Source organism: Anarrhichthys ocellatus, unplaced genomic scaffold (assembly GCF_004355925.1).
Source record: "Anarrhichthys ocellatus isolate YVR2014 unplaced genomic scaffold, GSC_Weel_1.0 scaffold5, whole genome shotgun sequence".
Taxonomy (NCBI): domain Eukaryota; kingdom Metazoa; phylum Chordata; class Actinopteri; order Perciformes; family Anarhichadidae; genus Anarrhichthys; species Anarrhichthys ocellatus.
The window spans coordinates 13673922-13701001 of record NW_022280035.1 but is presented as its reverse complement, the minus strand read 5'-3'; the positions used below and the strand labels follow the sequence as shown (position 1 = coordinate 13701001).

At 40.9% G+C, this 27080-nt stretch overlaps 1 protein-coding gene across 2 annotated transcripts in view; it reads right to left on the bottom strand.

Annotated features, from left to right (window-relative positions):
* Positions 1-215: 215 nt before the first annotated feature.
* Positions 216-27080, bottom strand: part of cntn3a.1 (contactin 3a, tandem duplicate 1) — a 68555-nt gene continuing 41690 nt past the window's right edge. The window contains exons 10-23 of one of the 2 annotated variants that reach the window (XM_031845067.1): positions 22305-22437; positions 20308-20458; positions 14723-14850; positions 12227-12402; positions 9156-9273; positions 8008-8166; positions 7659-7808; positions 6381-6451; positions 5840-6074; positions 4966-5081; positions 4528-4714; positions 3540-3652; positions 2502-2670; positions 216-1692 (exon numbers count right to left, since the gene is read on the bottom strand). In XM_031845067.1, the coding sequence (XP_031700927.1) occupies positions 1601-1692; positions 2502-2670; positions 3540-3652; positions 4528-4714; positions 4966-5081; positions 5840-6074; positions 6381-6451; positions 7659-7808; positions 8008-8166; positions 9156-9273; positions 12227-12402; positions 14723-14850; positions 20308-20458; positions 22305-22437 (1998 nt within the window). In that variant the 3' untranslated portion in view covers positions 216-1600. The remainder of the gene's footprint in view (positions 1693-2501; positions 2671-3539; positions 3653-4527; positions 4715-4965; positions 5082-5839; positions 6075-6380; positions 6452-7658; positions 7809-8007; positions 8167-9155; positions 9274-12226; positions 12403-14722; positions 14851-20307; positions 20459-22304; positions 22438-27080) is intronic. The other variant, XM_031845068.1, reaches the window with a different exon arrangement.

Below are 27080 nucleotides of genomic sequence, written 5' to 3'. Positions count from 1 at the left end.
TCCAGCATCAACTGTAACCACTTTTTAAAGTATTATCTTTATGCCAAATCAATGAAACTTTGACGGTTCATCCTTACCTCAAAGCCCACTTACTAGCATCTTTCCAGAGCAAACTCCATCTGCTAAATAGCACCAAAAGATCTGTACTTTAAAGCATGGCCTGATAAGCCTTTCTGTCTCTTTTGGCCTCTTTTGACAGCAAAGAAAGAAATGAGGAAAATGTCATTATGTTTATTAAAAGCAGGTTGATCCATTCAGACATCCTAAGCAACGTAGGTACGTACACACTGACCAATCTCATGCCAAACAGCAGCTAAACAGTATTTTACTAGATAGTAAAATACCATCCCTACTTTGTAATAAGCTACTTTAGAAAAGTCAGTTATCACTGCCACTTGTACTGTATTACAATGCGCATCATGAAGACTTAGGAGAAAGGCATGTTGTCTCTGAGCCCAAAAACGCCCAAAAATATGATCTAAAAAGTGAAAAATCAAACACATAGCATAGAGTATGGTCAGTTATTCATAAATTATAGCATGAGTGAGCCAAAATACAATGCAAATAAACAGGGGAGGAAAATAAATTAAACTCTTGAATTATAACAACGTGGATAATAACCATAAGACTTAAGGCTCATTTGGGACCTGAGGATTTCATACATACAGTGTACAACAATGCGGCTGAAAATGCCCAGCGTGCCAGACTTATCATGGATGAGAGAGGAAGGTAAGACATCAATTAATCAACACGATGCTGCTGTTTACAATGGAAGCCATATTGGGAGTGTAGGCGCTGCATTTTCTCACAATGATACAACAGGTGGCATTGAACCAAGTTGGCTCAAAACCTTTGGTTACAGTCAGTTTAAATGGCAACTCTGAGGTTTCAATGTAATGTGGTGGAACATAACAGCATGAGTAAAATCCAGGTAACGTTACAAAGGTCCCAAATTCTGGTTTGTCGTAAAGCAATGAGGCTTAGCTCCCTGTATTGGGCAGGGATTAGGAACAGGTTTTTTTTTTTTCTTAGACAGATCAGGAAGCTTTCCAAAGACTACAGTCTACAGAGAGGAGGGACATTACTTCATCCACTGCTTGTCTTAAACATAAATATAACTTCACTCACATAAATATGAGCCATGTAAGGTCTCCAACCCCAGTTTAGATCCCAGCATCCAAGGAAAGTCCAGAGGTACATACGATATCCGCTTAAAGAAACCGTTACAAAGCAGAGGAAACATATACACATCCTATTGTGCATCACAGACCGCTGGGCCTCCAAGGTTAAACCCATATGAGAATATCCACCGGTTAGAGGGGAGCAAAGAAAGAAACCTCTTCAAAGAGACTGCAGTCGAGTCACGGTGTCCTTTCACTGCCAACTTCTAAAGGAGCCAGTTCCTTTCAATCACTCTTAGAAAGGTGGAGGGAAAGATTCTTCCTCACAAAGAGATCTTTGTAGAAAAAACAGGAAAGACAGGAGGATGGGGAAGGGGAGCAGGTGGGAATGTGGCTGCCAGCCTCTTGTTGTCTCTGACCTGCTGTTTCTCCTCTTACTGTAATGAGCAGCTGGAGTGCCTGGTTGATGCAGATGTTTGTCATAGTACAGTCCTGGCTGTGAGGATTACCGCTGCAAGGTTGACCAAGGGAAATGCAGAAGACTCTGGGGCTGCTCCTGTGGCTACGGAGCCTGAAATACACAAGCAGATCAAAATCCAACAGGTGTACGTCTTGTGTCCGCTAGTCTGCTGTGGTCGACAAATGTTGCTCTTTAAACATGGTTTGACTGGGAACTCTTGGCGTGAACGTCTAATTATCACAGTAAAATAATACAGCAAGCAAAATATAAAATGTATTCAGTGCAAAGGACTATAGTGCTGTGTGAGTACACAGATATGTCCATAGATGGCACTGGTACGCTGCGCTCAACTATGGCTTCCAAGGAGATGGCTGTAGTAATGTGCAGCGGACTAAGTTTGATAAAAAGGAAAAATATACTCTGAAACAACCAGCTACTGTCAATGTTCTTTGCATGTCTGAGCCCATTTAGTTGTTGATGATATGTATATTTCTCAGTCTGTGGATAAGAGACTGTTATTTTACAGCTGAGACAAACTGTAAACAAAACATTCATACTTAGCTTCAGGGAGAAAAGGCTTATTTAAAGACTCACCATTCTGCACCAACATTTAATAGGGCGGAAAAAAACCTCAGAAGTGTCAGGGATAGCAATTCATCTAAAGACAGCAGCCTGAAAAGACCATAATGCAATGCAGCTCATGCTGTGTTTACAGTGCATATTTGTACAATTACAAACTGGTAGACAAAAGAAGTTGAGGGAAAGACACCAAATAATATCTTGTGTGCTCTAAACACCAGTTTACAGGTGTTTGCTGTTCGATTTTTCATGAGACTCAAAACTGAACTGAACTGAACTGACGTCTCACAAACGGACACAGAGTCGATTGTCATGTTTCATATTCTCAGCGCTGTCCCAACCTGCTATCTTGGGGATGGTAATCTGGCGGCTGCTGCTGCCTTCCCCTCCCTCACTGAAGGGTTTAATCTGGATTACGTAGTCCTGGTTGACCGGTAGTGACAACTCCAAGGAGGTGGTGTTGGTCTCCACCACGCTGGGATGGCTGTGTTTGTCCTGGCTGTACATCACCTGCAGGAGGCAGAGAGGTATAGATGGATGGCATGAAACCACTTCAGACACAATGAATCACATGAGGGGTTTCAGAGTCTCCTTGTTGATGCACTGACAAGAAAATCTAAGTTCTGGTTTGTGTTTCTTTCAGACGGCTCTGTGAGATGCAATGTGCTACCACTGAAACTAACAAGATGAATCTTACTGCAGACAGCCGCACATGGCTGTGATGGACCACCGGAGTAGAGGGTGCAGCCGAGATAAGGGGAATGTGGAGATGCATCCATCCAGGCAGCTGCAGCTTGAATTAATCTTCCCAATTTCACTATACAGTAAGCCCCACACTCAGGAGACTCCTTTTATGTAGTGAGAATAATGTGCAGCGACATCGATATGATAGTTTGATATTCTCAACCTATGAGAATACAGATTAGTGTCTTTTTTTTATTGATAAGCCAAACCTTAAATGTAATTTCTGAAGTAGTGACTAAAATATGTAATTATGCATATGATGCTGCTATGACAAGTCAAATGTCACAATCTAAGAAGATGGCAGACAATCTACTGGTAACATGTATACAGCACATTTCCTGCAATATCTCCCCTCTTGAGAAACAACCAGAAAAGTTGTGGATCTTTGTCTGTTGCTGAAATTAGGTGGCAAAATATAATAGGATGTGGGCGTTGCGGTTATCAAGGGATTGTTATTTTAGGAGAGCAGGCAATTTGTGGAGATCTTCAAAATTGAATGAATACGCAGCTATACATCATACCACCCCAACTAACTAAAAAAAAACAGTGTTCTCATATTGAATAAATTGAGCGAGTGACTGTCTGTCATTCTCTGTTATGTTACAATCGACAACACCAGACTCTCCACTTCTTACCTTGTATCCTGTGACTTCTGACTCGTTCTCCAGAGCGTGTACTTGGTCCCACCTCAGGATGACCTTGGAGTTGGAAGTGTTCCACATAATTTTGACCGGGGCTTGACTGGGCGCTGGAGGAGGACGAGGGGAGTAGGAGGACGAGGGGAGGAAGAGGAGAGAGTAAAACAACAAGCCCCTGGTCGATAAACAGTAAAGTCCAGAATCAACTCGGCATGAAGGAGTTTTCTCATTATCAGTTCATCATCCCACTGCTAGGAGAGAGCAGTGACTCTAGGAATGCGTGTGTGTGGGAGTGAGTGTACGACTGTTTGTGAAGGGGGTGGTTGGGGAGAGTGAAGAAGAGTGTGAAACAAATAAAACTGTGATATTATACCCTTAACCTATATTAACATATGATCTTACTCATCTGTCAGAGCCCTGTGAAGAACGCCAGTGGCTCCATGAAGCATTGTTTTGATCAGTGGACCTGTTTTGTTTGCAAGCATGCGCACAAGGACGCACAGGTTGACATGCAGGTCAACACAGGTGACTTATAGAAAGGAAAGTGTGAAACAATATAAAGAGGAGTTAACTAATGTATATAGGAAACCTCTCAGCATGAAACATCATTTTCCAGCGAGGCCTGCATGTCAAATCACACAGTGTGACCGTGAAATTAAACAGGCACTTACATCAAAGATTTGCCATGTCTATCAAATGACAAGTGAGTGTGACATGACGTCCCTCAGTTTCAGAGAGAGAGAGAGAGGCGTATGACATGCAACAAGGGGCGAGGCAGCAAAATAAATAAAACGGTGGATAATCCTCTATATGGTACCTTTACGGTGCTCTTGTGTGGTGACTATTCCCTACTTTCACTCTAATTGGTGAAACATGAATGCTGAAATGAAATATATACCGAATGGACCATGCACTTTTAGCCAGAGGGGAAAAAGAACATGAACAAAAAGACAGTCAGTCCCCAGACTGTGTTGAGAGTCCTTACGTGGTTTCTTGGTTGTAACATTGACTATGATGCTCTGTGGACCCACTCCAGCGCTGTTATAGGCCCGCAGGGACATGTAATAGGTACTGCTGCCCTCCAGATCCCTGATGAGTACGGAAGTTTTATTCTCCACTGTCCTGATCACAATGGCGGTGTCCTGCTTCTTCCTCTCACCCCAGTACTGCAACTGAAACCACACACAAAATACACAGATTATACTTTAACAGCTTGCATCTGATTTGTTACTCAATACCTCCATCTGTAACTGCACCAGTGTGGGCATGAATCCTGGGGGGCTTCATGCTGCTCATGTACTGTAGTTGACTTCATGCACGAATAATCATATAGACACAAACAGATCCAAGATATGCCATTAGCTGTTGGCACTGTCCACTACATTTATACAATTCCTATTGTGTGGGCGTGTGTTGGTTTGACCTCATAGCCCAGGATGCGTCTGCGGTTGTTGCTCCAGGCCAGCGGCTTCCAGGTGACCTCTACCTCGGACGCTGATACACTCTTCGCCCTCAGCCTCCCTGGAGCTCTGCTGGGCTCTGAAAGGCACACGGGATAGTCAGGATAAGGAGGAAGACACAGATTCACTACACCCACGTCTAAGGAATGGCTTTTTGAACACACTAGCTCCATCCAATCTATCTATATCACTGTGTGAGGAGGAGTGAGTGATCCAAAATTAAGTCCTGGAAGGTCCACTGAATACAACAGTACAGCACCTAAAAACTGTGTAACATTAAATATACAATTAACAATTTAACTTTAAGTTCAGAAGAAATCATTTGTAGTTATCATTTAAGAGTTTGCCAGCCACAAATGTATTTGATCTTTTGATCTCCAGACTGTGTGGGTGTGGTTTGATGTCAGTTTAAATATTAGTGAATCCCAATTGGTGCATGAAAATGTGTGACATCATCTTTTTTTCCATGAGTGCAGCCCACTTCAAACCAGTGAAAAGAGCTCAGACAAAAACACAATGTGAAATGACCCAAATACGGGCGGAAATGTCTTGTGTTCACGTGGGACCACATCAGTCATATTATGAATCTGTATGAGAAAATATGTTTCCTCATACAGATCACTTTTAGTGAACGTTATTTGAAATTGACATGTGTTAACTTGACAGTTGTTAATACACTTGATGTTCATGCATGACTTTGTGGCACTGGGTGTTTAAAATGACAATTACTAAAACTGCAATCAAAATAAAATCTGATTTAAAAAAAAAAATTGCAGTACATTCCCCGAGTCCAGCTAAGGCATACATAGTTGGCTTTAAAGTTGTAATAGTACACACCTTCCTCCGCTGAGTAGATGGTGGTCACTGGACTGAAAGGGCCTTCTCCCTTGTTGTTGTAAACCCCGACTTTGACTTGGTAAGGGGAAAAGGGAGGGATGCTCTCGTTCTTGAAGACATATCTAGAGGCGTCCGGAGACGTGACAGCAGCCTGCATCCAGCCCTGCGCCCCCAGTGGGCGGAAAGCCACCACGTAGCCAAAGCCCGGACCACTCTGCAGCTCCTCTGGAACAGTCTAAGGAGGTATGAGTCAGAGGGATGACTCAAGATGACTGATCCAACAGATACAACATGAATACCTAAAAGAAATGCAGCTATGCACGGATTAGGGTGGTACTGTACTTGCAAGCCTTGAATGAACTTATCACTCTGTCTAGTTAAGTGGTATTAGACTGAGGAAAAATTAAATTAAATCATTACTGTATGTTTCAATTTAACATTAAAATAAATGAATATAAGAAATATTCAAACATTAAGTCCATACCGTAATGTGTGTGTGTTTGTGTATACAGTATATATATATATATAAATACAAGTCTACCTCCCAAGTGATGACCAGCTCTGAATGTCCCCCACCGCCACCGTTCACTCTGGACGGAGTCACCCTGGGAACTAACAGATCAAACACAGTGTTAGAAGGACCAGTTTGTATATTCAATCACCTGCAATTTGAAATGACAGTATGGAGTATAGTGCTGCTCACTATTAAATAACATGTAGTTAGAGATATTGAGCATGTTCAACATTTTCAAGAGTTAGACCTTTCTTAAATTCTGACTTTAAAGAGTGCTCCATCGGACTCATGATGGACAAAGATTTCGTATTTATTCCATGCATTCTTCTTCTTTGTCAAAACGTGGCCCCCACATTGGGTCAGAGATTCAGATAGCAGCTGATGTAGCCTTGAGCTGCTTGCCTCAAGCAGAGATGAGGAGCGGGCTGCAGAGGTCTGGTGAGCTCATTTCTCCTCACTTCTTTCTTTCTAACTCCACACCAACATTTCCCCCCCGAGTTAAACTCACAGTCTTTAGCCCCAACCAATTTTGTACTGTGACATCACTTGAGCCAATTTATTTGATTTAGTGCAGCCTCCTCTGGACCCGGGGTTTATACATTCTTTTAACATATGCAGTAGAACTCCACATGACCTGTTCACAGACTTTGTGTAAAATCAGAATTTGCCTTTTGATGTGCAGCACAGAGTGGATTTACATTTGAAGTGGAGCTTCAAATCCAAACATCTTATGAAGCCGTAAAGTACTGCTCTGCTCTCAGGTAGAGTGTCTTTTTATGGGTTGGTCATTATGCGACAATATATTGCTGTATCTTTTTATATTCATCCAAGTTGGTGTATATGTGTGTACTTATCTATGCATCTGTATATGTAGGTGCATGCACCTGCACTATGTACAATAACGCTGTATGTATGGTTACTAAATTACAAATTCAGGGTGAGTGATTCAATTTAATTGTATTTCATAATTTTAAATCTCTTTTTAATCCACTCTGTTGACTAGATTTGATTCATGTTGGTTCTGAACCAAAGATACTGCATCTATTAGTGTTTTCTATGCACTGCCCGCTCTCCACACACACACATGGATGAAACTGTGTGACTAGAGCTGCCAGGCATCAACATATTTATTGTGTACTTAATTCATTCATGTGTTGTGCGCCCTGAAGAAGCGGCGAATTCTCTGGAATACACTGGTACAATAAAGTGCTTTGAAGGGATCTAATTGCTGTCCTGGGCATAATGCGCGAACAATTTGTGCCACTGTTGGCAGCAGAGGAAATGTAAGGAGCTTCTGATACGTACGCATTTCTTTGGTGCGGGCCTTTTTGGAGGGTTTGCTGGGCTCTCCTGTTCCTATGCTGTTTGTTGCCAGGACTCTGAACTCGTACTCCACCCATGGACTCAAGTCAATGACGGAGGATGACAGCTGCTTCCCCCCGAGCAGCTCAGGAACTGAGAGACATCACAGAAATAACCTTTCATCAAAACCCTGCAAGATCTGTCTCTGAAAGTTAGCCAAGCGGATGATGTGTTATTTACTGTCACTTCATGTGTGGTGCTTGAAAAGGATACCAGTCACATCCCCCTTCCCTCTTTTTTATCTAATAACTAACACATTCACTCATCAGACTGTCAGATGAAACCAGCCTACCGGTGGTAACAGCTTGCCACCCGAGAGAGAAGGGCGTTCTGGCCTGGATGGTGTAGCTGTGGATGGGGCTGTGATGGTCCATTCCGGGTCCCCAGGACAGAGAGGCAGTGGTCTCTGTCATCTCAGTCACCTGACAGCCAACAGGGGGGCCCGGGGGACCTGGAAGGATAATTAGTTAGAGTTCATTTAAATGGGAAGATATATACTGGAGAGATTAATGAAGAAAAGAGGCAGAACGGAGACACATAGTTGGTGAGCCATAATTAGAGCAGATGTTACAAACTGATTAGAGAGCGAGTATTAGGACAGCTGTGAGTGCAACACCGAACTACGACCAGTGCAAACATGATATTTTTTACACTAGTAGTAGTAAAGAACAACATTTTTTGTTTTTCTGAAGTGCAGTTTATTGTAATACACTTAAGGAAATCCAAAAAGATCATAACATGCCCTATAGCAAGTGTTCCCCACATGGCGGTTTCCAAGGTTAATCAGAGAAGGTTATCAGGATATGAAGAAAGACAGAAAATACCTGAACATAATTTACTGTTCTCTAATCTTTGCTTTATTGTGAATGACTGTATAGTTTAACATTTTCTAAAGATTAAAATAAAACAATCTAAGGATACTGTAAGGAAAAATCACAAATTGACAACTCCTGAACATATGTAAACTTTGATGAGCAGTCATATGTAAACCAAAAAGGTCGGGAACTATTGCGAGGGGGTTTATGTGGGAGAGCACGGTGGAATATCACTGTGCGTCTGCATCTCGATGCATGCCGGTCCCACAAACTTTGCCTCCAACACTGGAACTATATGTAGAGGCCACATCGTGCTGGAACTATATATCGCAAAGTGACTTTGTTCACATTCTTTCGTTCACTTTGTGATACACAGTACAGTGTTAACGGGAAGGTTTGTTTGTTTCAGTAGGCGACGACTGCCATTCAGTCAGCTCCAGTACTTGTGTTTAAATGTTTTCATTTCCTATGACAGATGGTGACATTCTTGGCTGGCAGAGGGTTTTTTAGTAGGAATGGCTTTGCTAAATGAAGCTACAGTGGTGATGTTGCGTGTAAACACCAAGATTATGCCAGAACAACAAATCTTTTTTTAAACATGTTTAAGTTTGGGAGACATCCTTACCTCTGACTACCACATCAGTGGCAATAGACACACTGTCCACCTTGGTCTGAACAGCACACGTATATTTCCCAGCATGCCTCAGCTGAATGTTCCGGATCATGATGTCACCAGCCGAGCGCTGTCAGTGCACAAGTTAGGAAAAAAAGACGACAAAAAGAGTAAGAAAGTAGAGTAGAAAAGCAGTAAAATGTTGCGAATTGAACTAAAAGGACTGCAGGAACAAGTGCAATGTCACAGTGATTTCTTTTGGCATTCAATTTATTACGTTATGGAAGAGAAAGGCAAAACACAAGTCCAGGGACGCACCAAATGACTGAGTGAAGGTTTTTGTGATCATTTATGAGGACAGCTCTTTGTGGGAAATTAAAAATCTCTTCTTTCTTCTTTCAGCTCCATCCCTTTTATTCCTTCTGATTTAATTTAATCTGGAGAAAACCATTCAATGCCAAATGCATTATTAGCGTTGAACTTTAAAGTTAGAGCTAATGTTACATTGATGGCTTATCTATGAATGTAAGGGACTGTGAAACAATATGAGCCTCGATAATTACTTTGATGTATAATCAGGGACATTTTCTAAAGATAAAAATTCGGTTGCTGCAAGTCATTCACTCCCTGCCATCATTAAAATAATATAACTGTGGACGGAGCGGGTTACAAATCTCTCACTCTGGCAAATTTGATATACAGCATGAACAAAGGAATCTCCAAGCATGCTTATTAAAGCAAGTGAGACTGTAAGAAGTCCTGCAAAATACAGTAGCCATATGTTGTGTGGCTTCTAGACATAGAATAAAAAGTCAAACGGCCTTATCTTTCCATTGCAGGTAAAGTCTGTATCTACAAAGCAGTGCTATTGCTTTATGTTAATGCCGACTTGTCATAATTGATGGGATGTTGGGTTACATGGGAAAAAAACATGATGATTAAAGAGATGTACAGTAACATTCAGTTTATTTTTTTCAGTATTTTTCAACTAAATACTGAACATGCTGACTGGGTTTCACTGGGGTTTGCCAATGCATCCTTCCGTCAGCCTTTTTGCCTCCCTTTCATCTTAAGTAGTATAATCTCATATCATGGCAAAAATATTCAGCATCTAATTTCTGCTGGAAAGTATATTTCAGTTTGTTCCATACTGTTGTTCTTAAAAATGTCTTTCAATTCCAGATGGACCTTTTTTTCCGAATAGACACCATGAGTCCCATCATTTTATCAATCACAGCCACTGCAGTAGCGTGACTGCAGCTCTGGCAGCAGCAATAAGCTCTACAACATGCAAGGAGCAGATCTCTATTTGGGACCGCAAAATGCTGGAGGCATATCATTATCATGTTGTTCAACACTTGCAGGATACAGTATATTCTTTACCAGCAGACTTAAAGTAGGGTCGTGCAGTGTTTCTCAACGTTACTCATCATTTTAATAGTAAATTCGAAAATAACAAGCCCAAAATATATAATTGTTCCAAATCGGTTTTTATTTCTGAGCCCTAAAGTTTGTTGTTTGATGTTTACTGAAGCTTTAAAATGATAATATTACAAGGTATTAGGGTACTCAGCTTCTAAACATTGATATTCTTGAGTTTACGCTGTGTTGGATATATAGTGAAATAGTGAAAGTCATATCTGAACACTGTTCAGATATAGATCACAAACGTTTAAGTGATGTGAACTTCTACAGTCAGTATCTCAATGGTTGCTCTACCTCAACACGTCGGCGTGGGTTCGATGCAAAGGAGTCAAGTCTTCAGATGAACCGCAGGGCGAAATGCAATTATAAAGGTCTTGTTGTCGTTATTGTGGCAAATGCAAAAAAAAAAAAGCAAGAGGTGATAAAGAAGCAAAGACCTCATAATTGCTTTTACTAATTAAGAGAGAAAAAATACGTGGTGTTCGATGATCAAGTGTAACACATGGCTGGGCATTGCGTAATAAATTCCTTGGTTGCTACTTTTGTCAATGTAGGAAGAGATATTAACAAGCAAAACAGGCAAACAGAGGCTTCTTGCTCAGTCAAGAAGAGAAATCTCATCTGTATGATTCATCATGAACGAGTGTTCAATACTTTGCCACCTTAAAAGATGAAGCTGAAATTAAGCCGTAGAGGAATGAGACGTAAATGTGTCAGCGATTATTTTAATGGAGTTCAAATAGCTTATTTCCTTATGAGTCACTTTAAACCAGGGGGTGTCAAAAAATACGGCCCGAGGGCCAGAACCAGCCCACCAAAAGGTCCAATCCGGCCCACTGAATGAGAGTAGCAATATATATATATATATATATATATATATATAGAGTAGATGTTAATTACAATTTTCCAATTTCCAATGTCCACTGGGCGTCGTAATAAGAGTAGCAGGCCCGATGCTGGAGACGCTATTTTAGATCCCACGTGATTACATACAGGCCATGTAACGCACAACTGTCCAGACTCGGCTACTGTTCATGCAGGTTCCGCCGGCGGGAATAGTCTTTGTCAAAAAAGGAGAAAAGTGGACTCAGACACACAGCATCTTTCAATGCTCAAACGATATAATATTCAGTGCCGCTATCAGCGGACACATGAGTACAGAGAAGGTAGATTAATCGTTGTCAGGTTTGAGGAAACAGCCGGCTGTTTTTAGTCGAAGCTGACAGATCAGCGAGACATCTCAGGTTGCTCATCATCTGTTTTGTAAATGGAATGTTTATCAATTGTGAACGTAATCATGAATTTGCTTCTTTTTTTTTCAAAGAAAGAGAAGTTGGATGGGTTGTTATTTATAGGTTATTATGCAACGGTTTTACCGGTCTGGCCCACTTAAGATCACACTGGACTGAATGCGGCCATGAACTAAAATCACTTTGATTTAAACTACTGTATATATCTACAATTTTATCTTTAATAGCAAGTGGTTATGTAGATACTGACGTTCTGTTAATGATGTAACTGTTTGCATATGGCTTTGTTTTAAGCCATGCCTTCAGATACTGGAAGCTAAACAACACGTGTGTGTATGATTTCTGTAGCTCACAGTTCTCTTGCAACATATCATATACTGTATATCACAAAGACATTATTGCACTTACTCCACCAACTTTTTCAAAATACGCCCAGTGGCTTCCAAAGTGGATTAGCTGCTCGTTGAAGAACCAGGTAAACTTGAGGTCCAGCGTGGGGTCATGAGAGACCTGGCAGGGCAGCACGATGCTCTCCCCCACGGTCACGTCCAAATGACCTGCTGGACTGGTGATCGCTGTTGGCTCTGTAAGCAGACAGCACCGAGTTAGAAAGTGGGCATGTAACAGTGTCGACATACCTTTGTTCTGTATGTATAGTAATCCACTATTGTTTTTTTTAGCAAGCTTGTTTTATACTGCTTTATGTTCCCGGAATATTGAGAAATAATTGCAATAACGTGCCACACTCAGAAACAAATCCTGCCCTTTGTCCAAATCCTGTCCTGAATGTTAAAATAAACAAGATAAATTACTTTTGAGTCTGCCAGGGAGGTTATATTGCATCTCTTTCTTTGAGTTTAATAAATCAGAGTATGGTCTGATGTATCACCGAACAACAACAGAGTGAAATAAACAAACAAAAAGAAAAACTCAACCATTACGGCGGGTCAGATCCGAGTCTATAATTTGGCTCTGTTTGTGCCGAGACAAAAAGCCATCCCATTTCATCCCTCAGCCTGGTGCGCATCAACATAATCTTGCGTCCATCTCGGCTGTATGTCTCATTCAACAGCAGTGCGGTGCACAGAATGTAGCACGGGCTGAGAGGCCTATACACTAGTCCACTGTGAATTATGCATGCATGTCATAAGCAACTAATGGACAGGAAAGCCAATGAAGCATGTCAGAGGGAGTAACGGTCTATATTCAGCTCTGTCAAAACAAGCCAGCTTGTTTATCTCACACCCCCAAAGGAGAACCGACTGGTCATGCCGGTCCATTCCAGGTGAGTCTTAGGGAAGTTTGGCACCAGATGCAAAACGAGAGGGGTAAAACTTTCTGCCTCCGATTGCTCAGCTGTCACGCTCATCTCCTGTTATGACTGGAAGGACAATCACAAATTGGCTCCCTCATTCCCTTCAGCGTATTCTGAGCATGGCCTTGGTTTGTATCGTTTGTATACATGCAGGAATTTAATGTTTCCAATTGAATTATCATATGAATTGCTGAAATGTGTTGGTATGCCCATTTACTTGAAACATATTAAATATTTGATTGAAATTAAATTGTAAAAAAAAGTAAAAGTATGAAACAATTTAACCGATTCATCTTAAATTTACATTAAATCAGTTTTATCAAATTCAATAATTTGGTTGATTAAAAAGTTACCTTGGGCTGTAGGAAAATGAGATGACATTTTATAGACTAAACAATTTATCAATTACTTGAAATAATATCTTCAGAGTAATCAAGGATGCAAATATTCTGTAGTTGCAGCCCTAATTAGTTTTTTTATTGTTAATAATGTTTTCTTTCAGTGCTAATAATTAACATACACTGACATGTAAGCAGTAGCTAACATAATGGTGGCTAGAGCAAACTCACAATGACTAATATTTTAGGGGATCACTTTATGTTTTTTAAGTCTTTCTTACAAAGTAATGTGCTTCAATCTATACTTAAGTACAGTATTTAAATAAATATATAATTCATCTATGTCCAACACTATGAATAGACACACATAGCAATACACTGTACAGTAAACTGTGCTTCTACGCGAGCCAATTTGCAATTCAAAAAACCTGTGAAGTGGAATCACCAAAAGGCATTTTAATAGAGCACTGTTGTTGACTCTGCTCTTTAGAAAGACCTGGAAAAAACGCATTGCTCTGCAGAAGTGAGTGATTTAAATGGATTGAAATCTTAGACAAACCGAGCATGGCTATGAGCCACGGTGCAAAAAGTATGAATTAAACATAGAGGCGCATGAACGCAATGAGCTTCATGTCTTGCTTCCTCCAGCCACTGCCTATCAACTAATTGGACTGTATATCTGTGAGGTATGAAGAGGGCCGTCTTTATAGCAACTCTGCTTCACAGTGTTTGTTCATCAAGTGTGCAGTGAGGGTCAGCGTTGGTTAATCTTGAATGCAGCACTGGTACGGTTGTGCACACTGCCACATCTTTTGTTCTGTGTCCCTCCAAAATACTGACAGACGTAAATGATGTGCTAGTTTATTAAAAGGACTGAATAAAACACCTGCAGGAGTCCTGATGTTCAAATGGATTATATATATATATATATATATATACTGTATATTTTTTTTAACACATAACCAATCCCATTCCTAAAATACATGACAAAAAGCAGACAAGCTGTTAATGTTTAATATCTTACATGTTTGGTGTTGATGTAATTGTACTGTTTGGTATAATAGCGATATTGTCTTAATCGATGGAGATTGTTGCTGTATTATTTACTGTCTGTGTAGTTTAGGAGCAGTTATAACCAAGGAAACAGCATTGGGGATAACTTAAACAATAAACAAGCAATATACAGCTGCCATTTACAGTAAACCAACAAGGGCTGATATGTGAAGCCAAGTCAAGAAAATAACATTTTACCTTTAATCAAAAGGCTGCCAGCACTGCTCGCTACTCCAAACTGGTTTCTGGCTACACACGTGTAGAGTCCAGCATCCATTTTAGTAACATTGGAAATCCGTAGGCTGCCATTATCCAACACAGTAACTCTGTGGGTTAAAAAAACAAACAAAACATAAATATCACCGTACTAGGCCAGTGCACCAGTGTTGGGTTTATAAAGGAAGCTTGCATGCTGTCATTTGATCTATTCTAAATGAGAGAGTCCAGTGTCCTAAAGCATTTGTACTTTAGCCTGAATTTATCTCAGTGAATTTGAATTGGCTTCCTGTGCGTCAGCGTGACATCTCAGTGTGAAGAAGTTACAGTTTGATTTCTCAGCACTGAGTTGATAAGAACAGTGCAGGCTCACTTTACGGGAGGAAAGTCTCCTTATGAGTTCAAGGGGGTTAAGACACCTTACCCTGAATACACCGTTAACAAAAGAGGCCGGTGCAGCATAACACCCAATAAAAAAGGCTGTGCCTAAAACAACATTTAACAGAGTTGCAGCCCAAAATAAGACAACTAAAACCAGATTTGTTAAGAAGCAATAATAAGATTTTTTTAGATTCATCCTATTGTTTGGGTCACATACATAATGACATGCAATGACCACTAAGCGGTCTGAAGCTCTTCATTTCTAATCTGGAAAAGAAAAAAAAAAGTTAACAGCAAACGACAAGTACTGCTCCTCAGATCCAGCCCACACAGTTATTGGATTTTAACTGATAGAGTCTTGCACGTCAGTAAAATTTCACCAGCGGAGCAACAAACTCGACCCGCCTGGTTGTGTGATTATAAGTTGAACCACTCTTCCAGATTGCACCAGACTCTCATTTCATCTATTGGTGTCATCAGTCAAGCCTGACAGATTTCCTCCGACAGAGAGAGAGTACTGCTTCTACTTCACCAGCCAACAAGGTGCTTGAGTGAAGCCAAATATGAAAGATAGGTCAGCAACAAGGCACTGCCTGAATAAAGTGCTTATGCTTCCTGTCTTCCATGTTTAGATTTCATCTGAAGAGCATTATTTAATCTCACAGCAACAATCAAATTCATACATGAGCTTGGTTTGTTTTCTCATTTCACTCACTTGAACATTATCACACATTTCAGCTGAAAAACTAAACTTCACAAAGGATGATGGCCACTGTTGAAAATGTGTAGGAGGATGGATCCTTAAAAGCATATCAGCAAGGCGTCGAATACAGTGTGTACAAAAAAACGTGCACAAAGAACACTTAAGAACACTTTACATTAATTTTGCCCCTTTTAAGCACAATTTGAGCAGAGTCAAGGATAGAGGATAAAAGAAGAAAATAGTTTAAGTGAAAGCAGTTTGGTGAAATCCATACACACTTAGTTTATGAAAAAGGAAATGAATGGCAGGGTCACAGGTGACTGAGGCAACAAATAATACAAAATAAATGGTTTGATTAATTCTATTTACTAAAAGCATTCTCTCGCTTTAGTGGAAAACTGGCCACAGCTGTCATGCTGCACAGAATGCTGCGGTTAAAAGCTGAAAGGGTTTATTCAAGCAACAGATCCATTCATTTTAAAACCTTATTTCATCAATTAATGATCAGATACAAATATTAGCTTGTTGTGATGTATCACAAAATGACTCATCTTAGATACTTGCTCATGTTTGATCATTTTGCCTTTCTTGTTATCAAAGTGCTAGTTTATAAAACATATTGTCCTTGTTCTTTCTCTTTTGTCTCTGTAATTACTGGATGTGCTCTATCTCATCCCTTTAAGTTTGTGCTTACATCCTACACTCTCCTCCTGTCTCGCAGCTTACCGGTGCTTCTATCTGGCTTTGTGGTGGCAGTAATCATTGTTTTTCCCTTATCTTGTTCCTCAAAGTAAACAGCCTGAAATAAATACTGACTTAATATGTTCGTCCTGATAAAGAGGCGTCAGCAGTGAGCTGTAATTGTGCATGATCGAGCTACGGTACTTGCAGCAGTGCCCCGACAACACATTGGAGCCAATCACCCTCACTGATCATCACTGAATAATATACGTTGTAAATCTCTAGCGGATATAAAGAATTAGAGAGGCAGGAGAGGCTAGTTGTTACAGAGCTCATCCTTCAGTTGTCACAACGAAGTCAAGATGTCCTAAAGCAACACTGAGCCTTTACCAGCTATTTATCTCCCAAGAAGCATGAAGGGAATTCTCTGCAGGGATCATGGAATATCACAGTGTTCAAATACATTCCCCGGAGCTAACAGGACAGCCACTGCTTGTTGAGCTAATAATTAATTTGGCCTTGTGTTATCAAAGTTATTACAAACAAGCCTCATGTGCAGAGATGTTTCCTGATGGGAAACAGTTGTCAGACTTACATTGTGATCTCACAGTTTACCAGACAAAGGGAGGTTGTTCACCATCATTGCCGTGTGATTTCTGTCTTGAAGAGTTATTTGTCAAAGACAGAAACTACAACACTAAGTAAAAACATTCAATGCTTGTGGGATAAATGTGTTATCGACTTTGTTTTGATGGATGCAAAGCACAAAGAGCTTCACCTCTTTTACAAAGTCGAGCCACGATAGAAAATCCATCTCCAGTTAATTTCTTTGGTCAGAAAAGTCATGCCAGTGGATCGAATTGTATTTGACCAATCTTTGATACTGCCCGTCAATCGTGGTTGTACAGTGAAACAATTTCCTGACCACATTGGACTCCGAAGAAATAATTAGCGACTTGATAAATGCCTTGCCCTGCAAATCCTCCCTAGGAGCTCCCATCTCATCTTCTGAACTGCACAACAGTGTAATAGGGTTCAGCCGGTGTTTCAAACATAAATGGTTTGAAAGTAGAACTTGATCCCTTTTTTTCTTAAAGATCCCTAGAAGGCAGCCCTTGGACCTCCCACAATGATCAAAATGACCTACATCGCCTTAAAGGCTGAAAGAATTAAACATACTCCCGTGGAGCCGGGGGTATATTCTCCTAACTGAACTAAGGGCCTTCCTTTGTAATGGGCTATAACAAAGAGTTATGGATATGAGATGTCACGGCGATAAGACTTGCCATTAAACTGTGCAGTAGGCTATGCCAGGCCTCCTCCTCACCAAAGCAAAAAAAAAAAGATAAAGATGTAAGGTGCATTATTTGTCTGAAATGCTTTTACTTTGTTCCCTTTTCTCTCAAAAGGTTGCCCTGGAGCAATTAAGATATTGGGGGAATTTGTGGGGTACATTAAACTTGAGCAGTGTGATATAAACAAGCACTTTACCTCAATCTTATTGACCGCTGTTCAAGTGAGCTATTGGCTGTAATCTAAAAGCCTTCTCTGCCTCTCCATGGTGTAACAAAAAACCTAAGAGGCCAGGCCATCAATGAAAAAACATTATTTTAACCACATAAGAGGGATTGCATAATTAACTCAGTATATTACCAGGAACTGTTTATTTTATTCGCTAGCACGGCACGTTCTGTATTGGCAACAGATCCAGAAAGCTCTTGCTTTTTTAGTAGCAGGATTACAAATTGATTCACATTACATGATGAAGCAATACATTTTGTTCAGCATAACAATCTTAAACACAGTGGTTCAATCTAAAGGTAATATTCCTGAGAGCTATTTCTTATATCCGTTTTGCAATTGCTGGCATCGGTCAGCAGCTAAATTAAATTAAGGTAAGCGCTTTATCGTTAACCTCATAGCTCCCTGCATAAGTGCACAGCAACCCTGTTATGAGGCAATCTTGTTATACATGCCTGGGATATGAGCTGATATAGGTATCACCGCAACGTGATTTCATTAACTAATCAGATCCTGCCTTGTTCTTAGTTGATTTGTTCTCCCTTGCTCCAGATCCTTGAAAACATTATCCCTGGAAGATTAGAAGGAATTATGGGTATTTTAGTTGAGCCAGTGGGATGGATTAGTGTTGTGCCACCGCTTTAATAGCATTGGTAGCAGCCCCATTTCGATGTGGAGGAAAGTAAACGCTAACGAGCCAGGGACAGGGGAATAGGTTTGTGAGAGATGCTGCAATAATGTCAAAGTCTAACGTCTTGTATGCAGCTCACCCACTTCAGGGTAGGGCTGTAACATTAAATCTCAAACGGGAAATCTCACCTTTATGAGCGCGATTGATATTGCACATTGCGGTCTGGATGCGTTTTCCTTTCAATAGTTAAGAGGAGGATAAATCTGAAAGATGAGCGCAACATTTAGCAGGCATTTGCAACACAAAGTCTTTATGCTGATTCTGCTGCTAGCCTCAAAAAAAGCCTCTCTCTGCTGTAACCAAATAGTCTCGGCCTGGAAATCTTTACTAGCAATTAGATCGCACCTTTAGTTTCCCAAACATGCCGTCTGACAGGGTGAGTTGAGACAAAACTAAACCAGCTGGAGTCCCACTGTATTGGCGATGGATATCCCAAAGGTTAGGTGTAGAAAAGCTGCTGAGCCAGTTGAACAATTAATCCCTAATCAAATGAGAAATCTGGACCCCCACTACGTCACCACATGTGCCCGCAGGTGGGCTTTGCCTCCTGCTGGTACATTCCTGCACAAAATAAAGATGTTACCAAACAGAATGTGGAAATGCATCATTGGGTGATTTGTGAAAACAACACTTTGTTTTATACAATGACGCACCAGAAAATGTTGAATGTTTTGAGCTTGTGAGAACTGCAACAGTGCAAATATCATCAAATGGCGACATTTCAGAAAATGGAGACATATAGGTATACAGTCTATTGGTTGTTTGTGCAAGTTGACTCAGCATTTGAAGCCGAGCAAACATACGTATATGTAAACTTCACTTCTAGTAATGCTAAAGATACAAAGGACATGTTGTTTGAAGGTGCATTCTACCATCACTGCATATTTCTCTGATTGTTGCCATGTGAGAAGAAACAGTATGAATCCTGATCAATCACTGACATCCCGCTGGTTCTTTGAGGGGGAGGGGGGGTAGGTTTTCCTTGTCTGATTAACATTCCTTTTTCCTTTTTCTTCTCCTCTCCAGCACACAGCGGCATTGCATTGATCTGCACTTAACCTGATTTCTAAATAAACAAGGTGTCCAGCGAGTTCCCTTGGTGCCACCACCACTATCACACGAGAATGTATGCTGTTCAGCCATTGATCAGTCCTTTTGGGATTTTATGGTAGCCTGGATCATCGTCTGCCTTGTGCTCTAATGACCCTCCAGGCCTTACATGCTGCTAATGAGCTGATGGATCAGTGCATTGATCCAAGTGCCGCAGTCTACGAACGGCCAATTACCTCAAGTAAACAGCGCAGAGACCGGCTCTGAGCACAGCCAGGAGAGAAAAGGACAATGGAGTTGAGGGAAGAAATGTAGATAGCAGGAGGAGAGTGGTGGAGTGCAGAACGTGTTATACAATTCAAATTGTATTGTGTCACACTGTGGTTCTGTTCTTTGCAGTTTGTCGCCATGAATACAAAGTAGGGAAAAATAAAATAACAAGTCGATGAAATACGATTCTGCAAGTAAAGCAGACAAAACTTAACAATTCTGGTCCCACACACACTTGCACTGACTGCTATACACAAAGAAACCTGGTACCTGTGGCTCTCTCTCAGAGCTTCCTTCCCCTTCCTCCAAGAGATTACACCCCGAGGAGACATCCTGGGCTTGCATTCCATCAGAACGTCGCCACCCTGTCGAGCCAGAGTTTGGGCCTTCAACAAGTTCTGGGAGAAGTCTGGAGCGATGGCTGATAGGGAGAGTTGAAAGAGATGAATGTAAGTATAGCGAGGGAGGCAGGAGGAGGAGAAAACAACAGAGCTGAGGTCTAAGTTACTGTCAGAGGAGACAGAGGAGCAAAGAGGCTAGAGCTATAGAGGAAATGAGCCTGAAAGAGCATCCTAAAAACATGCAGGTCACTCCATCCATTAGGTAGGTCAGGTCTCACATCCTTTTCTTTCTACACACATATGCACTTGTTTGCACACACGCAGACATCCACAAATGACTGCAGGAGAACAGACATGGTACATCATTTTTAAGAAGACATTTTATTTGACAGACGGTGGTGTTTTTTTCAATTCCATGAATTTTCCTTAGGAGGACATTAAGACGTGGTGCTACAAGAGGGAGGCTTTGTTGCTGCTCCTCTAGGCCTTAATTACTAAGGCGCCGCTGTCTGGAGCTGTTTTGTATGCGTACCGACTCAGCGGAAAGCTCTTTAAAGTGAACACAGAGCCTGGCGCCAGTGACATGGCTGAGCACCTGCAAAGGCATGTAAGTGCACATCAATACACACTATGATATATATGTAATCATACACACATGGCATCTCACAATTATTCCTTGACACTAAGTGTGAAATGTCAGTGCTTTCCTCTAACAACAGAAATTTCTCTTCTCATAACACATGAGCGGAATATATATGAACTCATATCTTAAAGCAGAGTTGGAGGAATTGTAGCTTCAATAAGATCAGTTCCTCCTCATGTATATTACATGACTGTGGCAAGCTTTCAACAGATCCTCTCGTCTGTAGGGGCCCATGTACACCAAGTAAGACATTTATACCGACGTATTCTGTTTGAGTTATGTTTTCATTACCGTATAATAAAGAGATAATATGATGGTGGATGGAAAATTAGAATAGTTTAGCAACACACTCAATAATAGTAACACTAAAGCTATACATCAAAGTTGTCGTATGACAATGTATTTCGTGACTTTTGATTTAGGGATTAGCAGATTATCGACAAAAAAATAATTAATTCATTTTCAATTTTCATGATCTATATAATATATTCAAATTGATAGAATTAGGTCAAACATTTCCATGTTCACGTCAACTAAGCGACAGGGATTGCTGCTTTTCTATGTTTTATACATTTTTATATTTTTGGATTAACGACTTCTGCTCAAGATGTCACCTTTCACAAGTTTTAATAGCAAATTATTAGCTGCAGCCCAAACACACTACAAACCACTGTGTTTTGGTCTTAACCTTTAGCAGGTAGACTGACAGAATATCATTATGAGGAGGTGAACATTTAGTAAATCATGAGGAATAGTGAAGTGCAGAGCTGTCGATTGATTGCTCGAATGAAAAATAATTGCCAACCATTTTGATGAATGTTTAAAAAGTAATTCCTTTATTAATTATGAGAGTAGAACTAGGGTACACTTCTTCTCAGTCTTCTCTACAGAGCGGCTTTGGAAGAAACAAACCTTGCTCAGTTTTAATTCATCCGTCAGATGTGCTAAACAGCCTTTTTTTGGCAAAATTACAAAAACAATTAGCATTAAGGGAACAAATGTTTTTGTAAAATTATCTTGGTGATCCAACCAGCAAAAACTGCAGACTAAAAGAAGAACATGTGTAGCAAATGATCTGCCAATATGACTGTGGGTTTAGAAGATACATGTGGATCTTTAATTACAGCGCCCCCACCAGGCTATTTTGGCATCTTTTGCACATGAATCATTTTCATGTAAGTGTCTTTCATGCGCCATCTAACAGCGATTTAAGAGATGGCATGAGGTCAACTCCACTGAATGTATTTAGAGATATCAACAAAGTCTTGTGTGTTTGGTCTTACCTATGACTCGGAGCTCAGCGTTGGTGAAGATTCGGCCATGCTTGTTCTCTGCCACACACTGGTACATGCCGATGTCAGCCAGATTTAAACTACTGATCGTCAGCACTCCATTATTCGCCTGAACCCTGTCCTGCTAAAGATACACACACACACACACAAAGAGAGACACATTTAGCACCACGATTGAAAACGGAATCTGCTGGGCTAACCTGTCAACAAACACTAAACAGGCTTAGACAAGCTGAAGAGTCAGCAGGAGGCTTGAGTGGTTGCCTTCAAGTACAGCCCAAGGTTTACATCCAATCAGAAAGAGGAACAAACATCTACACACACAAACACACACGACACATTATTGCCATATAAATCAGTTCTATGTCTAACGTGTTAGTAACAACCGCCTATTTGTGAATGCACCAAACATAGAGCAACAGTAGCATTCATTTGGAGTCATGTTTCTGGCCACCTGGTTCCAATATTCACCATCTTTTTTTAAAATCTATTTAGCTAACTCCTTAGAAAGCTATTACCAGCTAGTCAGCTGACTAGTAACTGTGTCTGTCTGCTGTTGCTGCGGAGGTCGTGTACAGAGGATGACAAATCTCTGGGATTTTGTCACAACAGTAATCCACCTTACATGCAGTCATTGGATCCATTGCTATCGTAGAAATATTGATTAGTGGAGCTAAGACAGGAGTTTCATCAGCCTCTGTGGGAAAAGGAAGATACAATCCTCAGAGCTTCCATCCACGCAGCATATTAACAGGTTACAGAAACCAGCCTCAGATTCACATGAGCCATTCTGGCCCCTAAAAATGCTGTCTGAGAGACCTCAGTGGATGATCCCTTAGCAAAGCTGACATTAATCCCTAAAAGGACTGAGACCTATTCATATAACATTTCCATTAAATAAACAGAACACAGTACAAGCATACTGAAGGTTTTCTGATATACAGGCCGCTACAGGCGGGGCTTTGGTGTGTGTGACGACACACTCAACAATGGTGGCTCCTGAAGAGGTAAGCGTAGATGCTGCAATAGCATCAGTTATATCACAACTGAAGAGTACTTCTTCATTGAAAGAAGAGCAAAGAACGACCCTGAAGGCTTTTCTCGATGGAAAAGATGTTTTCACTCTGCAGTAATTTGATTGACAGATGGTTTATTCAACAATATGCCAAAGTGCCTGTCCCTTTCCAAACATTTTTTATTGACAGCTTCTCAGATGGTTCTGCGTCTCAGGTTAGTATTACATGAACTTTTTCATATGTCTAGTTTGGAACAGCATCTGGAGCATTTACCTTTAATTTAGACCAACTTAAAAGCCAAGGTTAATCTAGTACGCTTGAGTCAGCGACCACTAAACATAGCATAAACATGTTTTTCTCTTTTCAAGACTTACCTTTAAATTTATATAAAAAAAGAGTGAATCTGCTTTAAGGAAAGCTTATAAACACTGCAATTAGCGACAAAACAGCATCACATACTAGGTGTTAGGAGACTACTGTACTAAAAAACCTTTGAGGTAGGCAATTAGGACTATATATGGGCATGTTAAGTACCACGATGCCAGCTGTGTTCATTCTGATGAATGACCTGATCTAATTCAAGCTTTAGCCACACTTTTTCTCTCCTCAGGGGTGTTGATAATTGAAACACCGCTAATTTTCTGTGGTCTTAATAGCCCCGCAGTGACTAGTGTAACCCCCCTCTGCTTAACATAGCACTAAGACATTATCAAACGGTGGTTGGAATAAAACCTCGGAGGAATTAGTTAGGAATAAGCTGCAGCAAGCTGCTTGGTTATACTCCATCCACCAAGTCTCATGGAGTTTTAGGTGGCAGAGGGAAAAAAAGTATTCTGCATTAGATGGTGTTTGTTTAAAAATAAATCCATACAATTGTGAAAAGGCCGACAAAGAGTACAAATAATAATTACACCCGAGCAAAGTACTTTTCTCCCCACTGCTTCTTTTGACCTTTACAAGGCTTGGCACTGCTTTCTGCTCCCTTTTTATAGTTGTGTCAATTTAAGTGTGGCAGCACTCATTGTTCTTGCCCTTGATCTTTTCCATTGAGTGTAGCCAGACCTGTTAATGTCACCGACAAAGTAGTCCAGAGGGTCCTGCCGCCAGTCTGTCTGTCGTCTGGAATCATTACAGCACTGCCACTTGAAAAGACAAGGACTGTCCCTTAACATCAGTCAGGGACACTGTTGAGGATCTTCAAATAGGGCTCTCTCTGAGGGCCGGGCACGCTATGGACACATGGCTGACCTGGCGCTAAACCCACCGCCAAAGGAGGTCTCGTGTGAGGGATGTATGCAGCAGTTTTCAAGTGGAACACAACAAGTCCTTAGGTTTTTACTGGATGCCTATATACGTGTGTTCAATGGGATGATAGAGAGAAAGACAGAGAGAGAGAGATAGCGTCTTTGAATAGATGATAGATGGTCCTTTCCAGGTTACACAGTGCAAGGACCCAGAGGGGGAGAAAGAGATGAAAGAGATCTGTGTAAGTGCATGGGTTGGTGCCACACTATGCCATTCTGTACCCAGTGCCCTACTAAAAAGCCCTCACGGACTCAGTGGTGACTCTATCGCAATCTCTTTATCACTGGAGACAAATGGTGGCATTTGTCTGCTTTATGGCATCATTAATTATTCTCGACTTTTCTCTGATACCATCACTGTTTTAAGTCGAGCTGTGAAAAGGCAAATCATTTCTCCCTGACTTTGGAGGTCAAAGGTAGCAAAAATCTCAAAAACACACACACACTCGTGTATGAAACTGAAAGGGGAGCTGGTGGTAAAATACAAGTGTGAGTGGGTCCTTGTTTCACCGGTATGACATTTTGAAGTGACAGTCCTCCTCTGCGCCATTTAATTCCCATGGAGGTGGCCCAAAATGAGTTGGAGAGAGAGGGAAACGAGAAAGAAAAAAAGCTTGAAAGAGAGCGTAGGAAAGAGAAAGAGAGCACCAGAGATGTTGAGATAAATAGAGAGAGAGAGGGAGAGACAGGGAGGAGGAGGACTGATCCATTCTAATGAGGAATAACAAATGGCCCCCTTGGCCTTCCTCTCCTTCTCCCTCCCTCTCTCTACATCGCTGACCTTTGGGTTTGGAAATTGATTTACTGTTTGCCGCTGTTGATGGTGGCATTTTGAAAATGGTAACACACCCCACCTCATTAATATAGCCACATGTACAGAGAAAATGTTACCTTGGCCAACCGCCAAAGGAATTTTTACAATGTTATTTACAAATCAATACTTGAGATGCACAGGTGGAGTGATAAGGGTTTCCTGTGGTCCAGGATGTGTGGCAAATAGAGGAAGTGACCTTTGTCACTCAACAGCCACGAATGACAGAGAGAGGAAATGTTCATGACGCTGAGGCTTATTTGTACGGATTCAAATTTCACTTGCTGCATATACAGTTGTTAACTACTTCTGTGGCATAAATGGCAACATATTTAGAGTGCAAAACTCTGCAATCTTTTTCACCGTGTCAATTGTGATTCAGCTCTTTAATTTAATTAAGTGCCCCAAATTTCAAATATTATCTCAACCTTCAACTCAAGTCACAGGAAACCTAAACCCACCTTCCTCCTTTCAAGACATGTCAAACGAAAACAGTCTGGTTTTGGGCTCATTGCCCAATCCAAACACTGAAAATATCAGATTCACGGGGAGCCGTTCTTTTTAGGCAAAAGGTACGCTCACTACAGCAGCACAATAACACCAAACAAGGCAAATTGCCTGACTGTGAAATGTATTTTGGACGATAAGGCATTTTCACCCTCCCCAGAGAGAAGAGACTTGATGACTAAATTGAGAGAGGCAGATAGGACGTATTGAGCGCAAAATTGTTGAGTCCCTGGTTGATGACAGGCAGAAAATGGCATCAGTTTGGCTTCTTTGCAAAACACATACAAATCCCCCCCCCCATCCCCACCCACACACACACTTTTAATGCCACATTTAGTCCCAAGCAAATACAGCCATTTCAAAGTAGCATATTCTTGCCAAGTATAAACCTTTGAGTTGTGACCATTATGTGTTTCATCAGCAAAACGAATCCAGCTAAACGGTGCAGTAACACATTCTTTTAGTAAGATGCTGCCGACTCTACTGTCATCTTATCATCTCACACATTATGTTTATCTACAGCCACTCAACTGCCTAAGGGCGGTTGTAATGAAAACAATTATTGACACTCAGTTAACAATAACAATACAATAGAAATACAAGCCTGTGAGACTGAGCTTTGCAGATTTCAGCAACTTCAACGTGTTAGTAATCTTAATAAGATTGGCTGTTGATTAAACTTGGAGAGCACAAATTAACACACTTTGCATCGATTGTTTTTATACCACGCACAGGTCTCATGGACCCAGATGTACGATATAGTAAAGGTGTACGCGTGTCTGGCTTCTGGCTTAAATGTGGATAAGAACGACGAACAACCTACATATAAACTATGTTTGAAATGTCGACACCAGCTCAAAGTAGGGGCTGCAGTTCAAACATAGTATCACAGTGAAGTTGGAGAGAATCCCAGAGGTGAAGCTTTGGCAGCAGGTGATTTACACAACCAGAATTTGAAATGGTTGTCTGGTTTGAAAACACAGTCAATGCTTGATTATTGTACCAGACATACTTCATTATTTGTTGCTAAAATAGGAAAGCGTGGGGGATGCTCTTGACTGATTATTTGACGGGGTTTCCTTCTTTCCTTGTTGGACTATTGTGGGTTTAGTGCTGCATGGTGGGGGGG